General features: G+C 34.0%; 1 protein-coding gene across 2 annotated transcripts; it reads left to right on the top strand.

The window, feature by feature from the left end:
- The first annotated feature begins 5,976 nt into the window (after positions 1–5,976).
- Positions 5,977–11,278, top strand: LOC107933638 (type I inositol polyphosphate 5-phosphatase 12). Of its 2 annotated transcripts, XM_041076880.1 has the most exons (11): positions 5,979–7,025; positions 7,216–7,468; positions 7,703–8,513; positions 8,823–8,947; positions 9,042–9,126; positions 9,203–9,368; positions 9,471–9,511; positions 9,635–9,902; positions 9,988–10,111; positions 10,195–10,555; positions 10,642–11,278. In XM_041076880.1, exons 1-11 carry the CDS (start codon positions 6,209–6,211, stop codon positions 10,966–10,968), a joined length of 3,378 nt encoding a protein of 1,125 aa, XP_040932814.1. In that variant the 5' UTR covers positions 5,979–6,208; the 3' UTR covers positions 10,969–11,278. The 2 variants fall into 2 exon arrangements, with proteins under 2 accessions (XP_040932813.1, XP_040932814.1); XM_041076879.1 differs by having other exon boundaries at positions 5,977–7,025; positions 9,203–9,511.
- The last annotated feature ends 757 nt before the right edge of the window (positions 11,279–12,035 follow it).

Genomic DNA, 12,035 nt, shown 5'->3' with positions numbered 1-12,035 from the left:
AAATGTTATAGTACAAAGTTTAAAGTATAATTCCACATAGATATTTTATTATAAAAATTAATAAGTTTTCAATAGAGATATTTGTTTATATTATTTATATATTTAACATACATTATAAACATGGTTAATATGATGTGAACTATTAATAAGTTAACTTTTCTAAAAAAATATATATTAATAAGTTAACTTAATTAGGCTATAAATTTTAATAAATATAGTATAAATTAATGTGTTATATCAATATATATTAGAAATTTTATTACACGAGTATACGTATGAAAATTACGTATTTAAAACACAGGTGTTCATTTAAAAATAACATATAATAAATAACGAAAGGTAATGTTTGAAACTAATAATAATGACACGTATGAAATATTTATGAAATTTAAAAAAAGTTTAAATTATGACACCAACTCAATCCACGATATTATTAATATTAGTAATTATATTACACAAGTTTGGGGAAATAACAAATTTAAAATACACGTGTGTTTAAAAATAATATCCAATAAATAATGAAACATTTTGAAGCTAATAGTAACTTATATGCAATATGTATAAATTTATAATTTATCAAATAAATTTTTAAAAAAATATCAAATTCGCTTAAATTTAAATACGTAAATACATGTAATTAAATATATTAAATCTATTCCGATAACTTTCTAGCTCATATTGTCATTTTTTATAGAACATTAAATGTCATCGTCTTAGGTAATATTATTTAATATGTTATCAAAATATCAAAATGTTATCATGTTGGTGAAAAAAAAATTCAATAATAAAAGTTTTATTAAACAATTGAATCATAGGTAGAGTTGTAACTTACTTAAAAAAATACTCTCATCAATCTTGAGATGATGTCGGGTTGATATGTGACACTAATCCAATCAATAACATTGTCAATATTAGAATTTTTATTATATGGGTATGTGTGTGGAAACCACAAACTTAGAACATAATTGTGCGTTTAAAAAAACATGCAATAAATAGTGCAGTGTAAGGTTTGAAACTAATAATGTTGAAAAATATGGACAGATTAAAGGAGTGTTCACTCCCCAACTACAACAGACGAGACTGTTTTCATATTTGTGTTAATGGCAATTTATTGAACAAAATATTTGGCCTATATTGATATTGTGGAATGTATCCAACCTATTAAAGAAAATTATATCACTTGAGAAAACATATATGGAGGATCAAATTATACTCATGTAATCTATTGGATCAAGTAAGTTGGATTGAATCGAATCATCGAAGATTTAGCTACCAACAATCCTTGTTTACCTTGTTTGTTATTATTATATTAGATCCAATTTATTTAGTTGTAGTTTAATAGGGATTATGATAGATCTTATTTATGTTAGCATGTCTTAAAATATTCTATATGTAACACCCCCTAACCTCAAACCGTTACCGGAACTAGGTTATGAGACATTACCGGACATATCAGACAACTTACGAATAATTTACAATTAATATAACTTTCATAGTGTAATATAATAATTAAGTCCCTATCTTGAACTCTCGAAGTTCAAACACGTATTAAAAGTAGAATGGGACTTATTCGAGTATTCCAAATTTTTTTTCTTTTTTTATAAAAAAATTTCGGCAGCATTTCTGCTTATTTTTACCTAAACCTCCTGCAAATTCAAACCAAAATCACCAACACCAATGTTTCACATTCATATAACTAATATTTATATCATTAACATAATTTTAACTTAATAACTATCATAGCATCATTCAAAATTGATTAAAAACTTCATTCATTTAACAACTTAATGTTCTTGTATCAAAATATCATGTACTTTCCTTACCATTTCATTTAACCATCTAAATTTTATAATTCATCTTTCACTACCCAAAGTAATATACATATTCAAGTGACTAAATAACACCTATGTACATGCCACCTTTACCCAAAAGAAAAATATACATCACCAAATTTGTGTTGGAGTCGGGATTGTTCTGGATGCTGAGCCGGAACACTTAACTTCTACTAACCTGCGCACGGAAACAACCGTACGCTGAGTATGGATATACTCAGTGGTATTACTATAAATCAAGACTATTTAATATTAATAAATTACAAACATCAACCATAAATTTTATAATTATTTAAACTACTTTTATATATAATTATTTTACTTCATAAATCTTAAATTCATAATTCATTTTTCTCATACTAACTCAATTCATAATTTATTTCATACATTCTTTCTCGTACTTTTCAATAGTGCTAAAACAAATAATCTCATTTTCAAAATTTCATTTCAATTATTTACTCTATTAACAAAGCTCGGACTATGACAGATACGCGGATTCCATCCAAACACACCAGAATATCCAACCCAAACACACCCGGAATATTGTAAATCCTCCATAACACACCGGTATAATATATCCTCCCAAACACACCAATAAGGCATTAAATGCCTATTCGGATAAACCGAAGTATATAATAACATAAACATCCTCTCGGCCGAACTACAATCTCTTCATCACATCACAAATCCAATGGCATGCCATTTGTATCGAATCTAGTCCGACAAGTTAATAGGGTATTATTTTACTTTTTCTAATTTCAATTTCATTTACACAAAAATTTTCAATACTCATTCAATTCAAATATCTATTATCTTAATTCATATGCAAATTAATTTTCACACAAGTGTATACCATCAACACCATACATTTGTCACAATTTATTTATTTTCAATCAATTCACTTTTCAAATAATCACATATTCCATAATTCACTTATTCAATTCAATTTGATTCAATTTATATCACTTTCATTTTCACTCAATATTCATATTAATTTCACATACTTACCTCAAGTCTTATTTACCATACATAACAATTAAAATTTCAACAATCAATAATAATTAAAATTTGAATTATAGTAATACACACCGTAATTCTTCCGTTTTAGTCCTCGATGACTTTCTCCTTTCCTTTCAATGCTGATACTTCAGGTTCTTTGTTGGCTACGAAAATAATAGTAATTTACATTATTATTTACAGCATTAATTATAATAAATAATTAAATTTCTAAACAACTCCTACCTTATTCCCAATTTAATCCTAACTAAACTTAATTATTTTCTTAATCCAATTCACTCTCTTTTTCTATTCAAATTTTGTCTAAACTTATATTTAACTATAAAATTTCCAGCATATTTCCCTAATTTCGAAATTTCTTCAATTTAGTCCCTACAACATAAAACTTATAGCCTAGTTTACAATTTAATCCCTTAATCAATTCTAACTTAGAATTCATTCAATTAAATCCCTAATTTCATAATTTTTCCAACATGAACCCTACTTGGAAACATATGAACTCTTGAACTATCAACTTAATTTCATCAAAATCTTGTTTCAAAGCTCCTAAAACATCAAAATTAACTAAAAAGGACTTAATTGACTTACCAAATTAACTCCAAGCTTCAAATCCTTAGTTTTCTCTTTTATTTTTCTTTCCCTTTTTCTTTCTCTTTTTCTCCCCTGCTTCCCGTTTTCAATTCTGTTTCTATTTCCTTTTGTTTCTTTATTTCTTTAATTCTTTTATACTTTATTATTTTATTAACATAATATAATATTAATATAATATATTAAAATATCTTTTACTTTAATATTAAGTAAATTAATAATTATATAACAAGTGTACATATTTATATTATTACAAATGTCATTATCTAATTTGCTTATTAAATAAAAATTTCATGATTTAATTAATACAATTAATAATTATAAAATATCTTTATACTTAAATTATAAGTAATTAAATATTTAAATTATAAATGTACCAATACAATTCTTACACATGTATATTTTATTACCATACAATTGTTTTCTATTTAATTTATTTATAATATATTATCAATTAAATAATCATAACAATTTAATATAAAACCATAATAATAATCATTATAATATATAAAACCTAAAAAAAAATCTTTGATTTTATTTCACCAATATGCCACCTCATTTGTAGTCAATGGCTTAATTCCCATTTTAATCCTTTTTATTTTCTATTGCTTTATAATTAAACTTTTACCATTTATTCAATTTAATCCTTTTTATTACTTACTCTAAATTAAGCTAAATTCACTTAATTTGATCCTAAGACACACCACTAGGCTCATAAATATTTTTAATAATTATTTTCGAACTTATTTCACTAAGACGGAGGCCCTATAACTCACTTTTCTGGTGCCCGTGAATTTCAGGTCATTACACTATATAATTGATAGACTTGTATAGGTTATTGTATAGAATGATATAACACTTAATCTGTTCAAGTGAGGAACTTTATTTTTTGAGTGCATTGTGATAGTAAAATCTGTTGTGTTGTGTTTTTACTTGCTAAGTTCACAGGGGTGAATTTAGTGGTAAGGGTATTAGTTTTTAATGTGCAAATGTGAGGAAATTATCACAGGTGTGTGATAGATTTAGGGTCATTTGTTATAAGTGTTGAAGATAATGAATATTTTTCACTGAACTAGGCTCTGCAAACGTTAAAAAATTGAACTGCGTAAACAATCTTTGTGCCCATTGTTTTGTTTCTGTTTATCGTGGTGCTTGAAGAAGTGTCCACTTCTTCCAAGCATATAGTTTAGCCTCAGCAACTGTTCAGGCCGACAAATAATACTAACACATCTGCAATATGCATGCAATTAACATAAAAAATCGTTTAAATTATGAGTAAAAAAATTTTTAAATAACTAAATACAACAGATTAAGAATGCTAAACTCACTCCAATATTTATCATTGTATTCTCATTTTTCTTGAGTTTGGATCGAGTTGACTCGTGATACCAACTCAGTCACACACTTAAATAATATATATATATATATAAACAATGTGGGTGAAATAACTTGTATAATAACATTGAAATGTATAAAATATTAAAATAAAACTTTGGTTGAAGTGGTAAAGAAATGATTTTGTATATGTTGAGGGCATGAGTTTAAATATAAATATTTATAACATTTTTATTGATTTTTAAAAATAAGAAAAAGTCAAAATTATCATCATAACAATATAATTATTTCAAATATGAAATGATATTTTCGTAATTTCTCTGATCGAGTTGGTGTTTAGTTGACTTGTGAACTCAGTTACGAATTTAAATAATAGTATAGAAGTATAGATATACAATTGATGGAGATAATATGATAATCATAACAAAATTAAAATGTATAGATTACATTAAAATAAAAATTTGATTGAGTGGAAAAATTAAAGTTTTATCGATTAAAAGTTGTGAAAGTTTTAGTTCAACTCTTACAACTTTTAACCAATTCAAAAGCTATAAAAACTAAAATAAATCAAATTAAAGTAAATGGACAAAACCTATAATTTACCCGGAGTTGAAAAATTAGTAGTAGAATTGCATCTAATAATGTGTTTATTTATTTCTTTTCCAATTTATGATAAATAAAAATTGTGAATTTTGAAGGAAAAGAATGGATACTCAATTGGGAAATGATATTCCTTTCGTTTCCCTTTAATTTATGTTTCCTTTATTGCCCCAATCCACATATAATTTAAGTTTCCTTTATAAGCTGTTCAAAATTTTTGAAAAAAATTAATAGGTGTTTAAAATTAAGTTTTTTAAATTTTTTGAAAATTTTAATTATACTAATCAGAATATTTGAAAATTCGTATTAAACTTCTTAAATTTTTTTAAAAATTAATTAAATTACCTATTATTTTTTAAATGTCTCATTAAGCCCCTTAGTTTAATTCAATTTTAAAAAAAAATTAATTAGAGCCAAAATTATTAACTCAATAGGTGGTGAAGTCAAGGTAAAGAGTTTTGTTTTTTGTTTTAGGTAGTATGGGAATGATGATGAGTTGGTATATATGTAGAATGGAATGGCATGGAGATGGAAAGAACCATTCGTATCCAGTCCTTAATTAGCTCCTCTCCCGCCTCGCCTGCCTCACTCTTCGCTCTCACTTTAAAATTTTAATGCAAATTTTGGAACGTGAGATGCGAGATGATGGATCCTCCCTTTCCGCTGTCCCCTTACACTTAGCACTCTCTCCCTCCCATTTCTCCCTTGCTTTTCATTCTCATTCTCATTTCCATTTTCATTTTTCTCTTCTGATCCATGTCAATCAACCTTCATTTTTCATTCATTAACATCTACTACTAGTAGTAACAACCAAACTTTTTTATTCCTAATTAATAATGGATGAACATAACATCCAGGACGACGATAAGGACAAAGAGGCCCTTGCCGGCCTCTCCTCCGTCCCACCTCCCCAACGCAAGATGCATTCCTACAGCCAGCAGCTACGCGCCAACTCCGCGCATAAGCGTCACCACCAAGTCCGCAAGCACAGCCTAGATGACATCCCCAAGCCCTCCGACCATTACTACAACAACGAAGACTCTTCCGATGACGACATCTTCGCCCGAAATTCCAACAATGCCTCCGGTGAAGATTATATTATCACTCACTCTCAGAGGCTCGACCAGAACCTCTCCTTGGACAGTGGCTGCCCCCCCGATGATTCCCGCAATTTCCAGCCTCTGCCTGAGTTCATTGGAGCTGGAGGTACCAACAGTATTTTCAAGGTCCCTATGCGCGCCACCGTCCACCCCAGGCGCCCACCTTGCCTCGAGCTCAGGCCCCACCCTCTCAGGGAGACTCAAGTAGGGAAGTTCTTGAGGAACATCGCTTGCACCGACAAACAGCTGTGGGCAGGCCAAGAGTGTGGGGTTCGCTTTTGGAGGTTCCAGGACGCTTATCAACCTGGCCTTGGTACCAAAGTGAGGAGGGGTGATGAGGATGCTGCGCCCTTTCAGGAGTCTGGCAACACCGCCCCTACCATCTGTTTGCTGGTAGATAGCGCGAATAGGTTGGTTTGGAGTGGACACAAGGATGGAAAAATTAGGTCTTGGAAGATGGATCACGCTGCGGATGAACCTTCTCCTTTCAAGGAAGGCTTGTCATGGCAGGCGCATCGTGGTTCTGTTCTTTCTATTGTCATGAGCTCCTATGGTAATTATATTAACTAATCCACTGTGTTTCGTTCTTCCTTTCTGTCCCCCGCTTTTCCAATTTTCTTAACAATGATTATCAACTGCAAAGGCTTCTCATAAAAAATGACGTCATTTGAGTCGTTATAGATATTAATGAAAAATGAACAAAAAGCGCTTTTTAACTTTTTAAGCATAATGCTTGGCTTCAGGTGACTTGTGGTCAGGTGGCGAGGGCGGTGTTATTAAGATTTGGCCATGGGAATCCATTGAAAAATCTCTCTCTCTTAGACCTGAGGAAAAACACATGGCTGCTTTATTGGTAGAGAGGTCATTCATAGACCTAAGAAGCCAAGTCACTGTTAATGGTAACTGTAACATTTCTTCCTCGGATATCAAGTGCTTGGTTTCCGACCGCGTAAGAGCCAAAGTTTGGTGCGCTCAGCCTCTTTCCTTCTCGCTATGGTACGCTTGGCGTATGATTATTAATTATACTCTCTGTATATGAGGTTAACATTTTGATATGTATTTATAAACTTCGCAAGCAAAGTTCTCCTCTACCATTCACCACCGCTGCTAGTGTCATGTGTTGAAAGCTTGAAGGATGTAATTTAACGGCAAGAGTAAATGTTTTATAGTTAGTTTCCAGTTTATATTGTAAGCCAGCACAATCTATTGATGACTGACTTTAATGTGCAGGGATGCTCGCACGAAGGAGCTTCTCAAAGTATTTAATATTGAGGGTCAGACTGAAAATCGTGTAGACATGCCATCTTCAGATCAAGGAGGCGCCGTAGAAGATGAGATGAAGGTGAAATTTGTTTCCAGTTCTAAAAAGGAGAAATCTGGGGGTTTTTTGCAAAGATCCCGGAATGCTATAATGGGAGCTGCAGATGCTGTCCGTAGAGTTGCAACAAGAGGAGCAGGGGCATTTGCAGAAGACAATAAGAGGACTGAAGCACTAGTACTAGCTGCAGATGGGACAATATGGAGTGGATGTACGAATGGCCTACTTGTGCAGTGGGATGGAAGTGGAGTTCGCTTGCAAGATGTTAGTCACCACCCTTGTGCAGTACAGTGCTTTTGTGCTTTCGGTGCACGAATTTATGTAGGCTATGTTAGTGGGATGGTCCAGGTGATGGATCTTGAGGGGAACCTGGTTGCCGGATGGATGGCTCACAACGGTCCTGTGATAAAATTGGCAGCTGGCGATGGTTATATCTTCAGCTTGGCTACTCACGGGGGTATACGTGGGTGGAGCATCTCATCTCCAGGGCCAATTGATAGCTTATTACGAACAGACCTAGCAGAAAAAGAACCAATTTACTCAAGACAAGACAATGTCAGGATGCTTGTTGGAACGTGGAATGTTGGTCAAGGAAGAGCCTCTCAGGAAGCACTCATGTCATGGTTGGGTTCTGTTGTATCAGACGTTGGCATTGTTGTTGTTGGCTTACAAGAAGTGGAAATGGGTGCAGGTTTCCTTGCAATGTCTGCAGCTAAAGAAACCGTAAGATTTTACCAATATCATGTCATCATCTATAATGTTCTCATCTGCCTGGTCTGTCACCTTGTTGAAATTACAACATATGTCCTAATCTACTGGTTCTTCGTTAACATTTATTTTTGTATGCATTACTAGTTTTAATTCATTCATTTAACATTGTCAAAACATTCCAAATCAATTAAATCAGAATATTTCATACATGGTTGTTAAAGTAAAAAAGAAAGGTTGATTAGATATTTCAACTGGTTTAAAGTCGTAGTAGTTGTTTATACGCATGTATTCTATTCGATAACCTCTTGTATCTAAGTGTAGGTAGGACTCGAAGGGAGTTCTATTGGGCATTGGTGGCTTGACACAATTGGAAAGGCCTTGGATGAAAACACAACATTTGAACGGATGGGTTCGAGGCAGCTGGCAGGATTGCTGGTTTCTCTTTGGTAAGTGGCTATTACGTCAACATAACACCTTGCTTAAATTATCCTTTTGCATTTGCTATCTAAAATCATTTATAATAATTTTATTGTCACTCAGGGTAAGGAAGAGTATTAGAACACATGTTGGGGACATTGATGCGGCAGCAGTTCCGTGTGGCTTCGGTCGAGCTATTGGCAATAAGGTTTTCCATTTTGATTTTCATGTTGTCTTTAATGGACTTACGCGGGTTCAGTATATAAGATTTAAGAGTGGTGCAGGGAGGTGTAGGTTTGAGGATCAGAGTGTATGATCGGTTAATCTGCTTTGTTAACTGTCACCTAGCTGCACATTTGGAAGCAGTAAACCGCCGAAATGCAGACTTCGATCATATCTTTCGAAATATGTCCTTCTCCCGCTCATCGAATCTACTCAATAATGCAGCTGGTATGGTGCGATTACTGTTTTTCTGTTGCTCTCTTGCGTTCTCCACATATTTATTTAGGCTGCTTTATTCTTCTGGCTTGCCACTGGTGCTCTCTGTTGCAGCTGGAGCCTCCGCTGCCGTTCAAACGACTCGGGTCACAAATGTAACACCCTTGCCCTGCTCTATTTCATTCATATCTAGTTTATTATTTATTTAGTTATGCATGTTTCTTAATATTTCCTTTCACCTGTGTTTCAACATCACTACTACGGCTACATTTCCACAGGCTGCAGGTGTTAACACTGAAGAAACAAAGCTTGATTTAGCTGAAGCAGATATGGTTGTGTTTCTTGGCGACTTTAACTATCGCCTGTTTGGTATATCTTATGATGAAGCTAGGGACTTTGTTTCTCAAAGATGCTTCGATTGGCTTAGAGAGAAGGATCAGCTGAGGGCAGAGATGAAAGCGGGTAAGGTTTTCCAAGGAATGCGTGAGGCCATTATCAGATTCCCTCCCACCTACAAGTTTGAAAGGCACCGACCTGGCTTGGCAGGTACAACAATTACTTATTCACCTACTTAGCTTGCCTAGTCTTTCTACTACTAATCAACAATCGGTTTATTTCACCCATTTTTAAGGTTATGATTCTGGCGAAAAGAAGCGCATTCCTGCATGGTGTGACAGAGTGATATATCGTGATAACAGGTCTGGACCGGTCGATGAGTGCAGTTTGGAATGTCCGATAGTCTCCTCTATTTTACTGTAAGTTTCTTGACAAAGAGTGTTATGTTGTGGCGTTGCTTTTGATATCATTTCTCAAGTGCAATTAATGTGTAATTGGTTAGGTACGAGGCTTGCATGGACGTTACGGAGAGCGACCACAAACCAGTGCGTTGCAAATTCCACAGTACAATAGCACATGTAGATAGATCAGTAAGGAGACAGGCGTTTGGGGAAGTCTTGCAGGTGAATAAGAAAGTTAAGGCTATTCTTGATGAATTACGTTATGTCCCAGAAACAGTTGTTAGCACCAACAACATTGTCCTTCAAAACCAGGACACATCAATCCTCCGAATCACCAACAAATGTGAAAAGGACAAAGCTATATTTAGAATCGTTTGTGAAGGTCAGTCCACTGTGAAGGATGAGGAGGACACAGCTGAGTACCATCCAAGAGGCTCCTTTGGCTTTCCACGGTGGCTCGAGGTATTCCAACTAGTTAATCCTAGTCCAGCCATCTTCAAGTTGTAAGAAAGTGGAGTTTGTTATCTTATGTGCTCGTTTTGCCTTAGGTTACACCAGCTGCTGGCATCATCAAACCAGAACAGTCTGTGGAGGTTGCGGTCCATCATGAAGAATTCCACACCCTAGAAGATCTTGTTGATGGCATCCCGCAGAACTGGTGGTGTGAAGACACTCGTGATAAGGAAGTGGTATTGACGGTGTCTATAAACGGCAGTTGCTCAACAGAAACAAAAAGCCATCAGATCCGCGTGCGTCACTGCTTCTCAGCAAAGACAGTCCGCATCGACTCAAAGTCCAGCACCAACAAGAAAAGCCAAGGAGGTAGCAGGAAGATCAGCAGCTCCTCAGATGCGATTGATGATTCCAGGAACTGACATAACCCATGAAGCTAGAAGTGAGGTCTGTATGTAGAACATATATAGGGCAGATGTAGATGCAATGCAAGGCAACAACTGGAAGGAGCCAGCGCTGCCTGTGCGTGTGCCTGAGCCTGAGGCAAGGAGGTCTGTGGTTGCCTCAGTCATTCATTCAATTTTATTCACAACTCAAGTCAGTTTCTTGATGTAAATACTAAAAGAAGCATGGCAACTATTTGAGATGTTGGGTTGGGACTGTTGATTTGATTTGTGAAGTTGTTGTGGCTTCTTTTCTCTTATATTTAGCAATCCATATTCTTTTCATGTATTCACGGACTACTACAAGCATTCCTTGCTTGAAGGCAGCACAGTGTAATGTTTCTGAATGATTTCTTTAATTTTCTATTTATTTATTTAACATGCAGAAGAAATAAGCTGGCTGCTGTCTCAATCACTGTTAATATTTTTGGAGGCAAACAAATTTTTAACAAGATCAGCTGTACTGGAATCCCAGTGCGTTAGAAGTTTTAGGCAAAAACTTTTTCAATCGCAAAGCAAGCTTGAGTGGGGGAGAGTTTGGATATCCTTTAGTCCAACTTTAAATCGAACTCAAGTTGTAACATTTTGATGCCTGAATCAATTGTTGGATTCGAGCTATAAGTTGTTACATTCGTTGTCAGCGTAACTACGATCTAGACCTGATCATGGGTTGAGCCACCCGGCCTAGCTTAAGGGCCCGCCCGAAATGTGGGAGGGTTTAGACAAAAATATAAGCCCAAAAAATGGGCTAAGACAAAAAAAAGCCCGTTTAAAAAAGGGCCAGGCCTCGAGTAAGGTATTTTTGGTCTGGACCCGGCCCGGCGTGACCCGAATTCACTAAAGGACAAAAAAAATTGCTTTTTTAAATATTATTTTCTTGTTATTTTCGCCTTATTTTGTTACCATTAGTTGCTACTATTTTATTGTTATTATTTGAATATTGTATAAAACTTATTTTATTGTTAATTTTGTTATTATTTTAGAGACATTTGCTTGTTAAGTTGCATCTATCTTAGTGTTATTTAACTATACATATTTTTTAAAAT

This window comes from Gossypium hirsutum, chromosome A09 (assembly GCF_007990345.1).
Source record: "Gossypium hirsutum isolate 1008001.06 chromosome A09, Gossypium_hirsutum_v2.1, whole genome shotgun sequence".
NCBI classification, from domain to species: Eukaryota; Viridiplantae; Streptophyta; class Magnoliopsida; order Malvales; family Malvaceae; genus Gossypium; species Gossypium hirsutum.
This window is presented reverse-complemented; position numbering and strand designations above follow the sequence as displayed.

Coding starts and splice junctions, on each gene's coding strand:
- LOC107933638 (XM_041076879.1), top strand. CDS start 6,209: ATGGATGAACATAACATCCAGGACGACGATAAGGACAAAGAGGCCCTT. Junction 9,127..9,202: donor GTCGAGCTATTGGCAATAAG/GTTTTCCATTTT, acceptor AGAGTGGTGCAG/GGAGGTGTAGGTTTGAGGAT. Junction 9,903..9,987: donor GCACCGACCTGGCTTGGCAG/GTACAACAATTA, acceptor CCCATTTTTAAG/GTTATGATTCTGGCGAAAAG.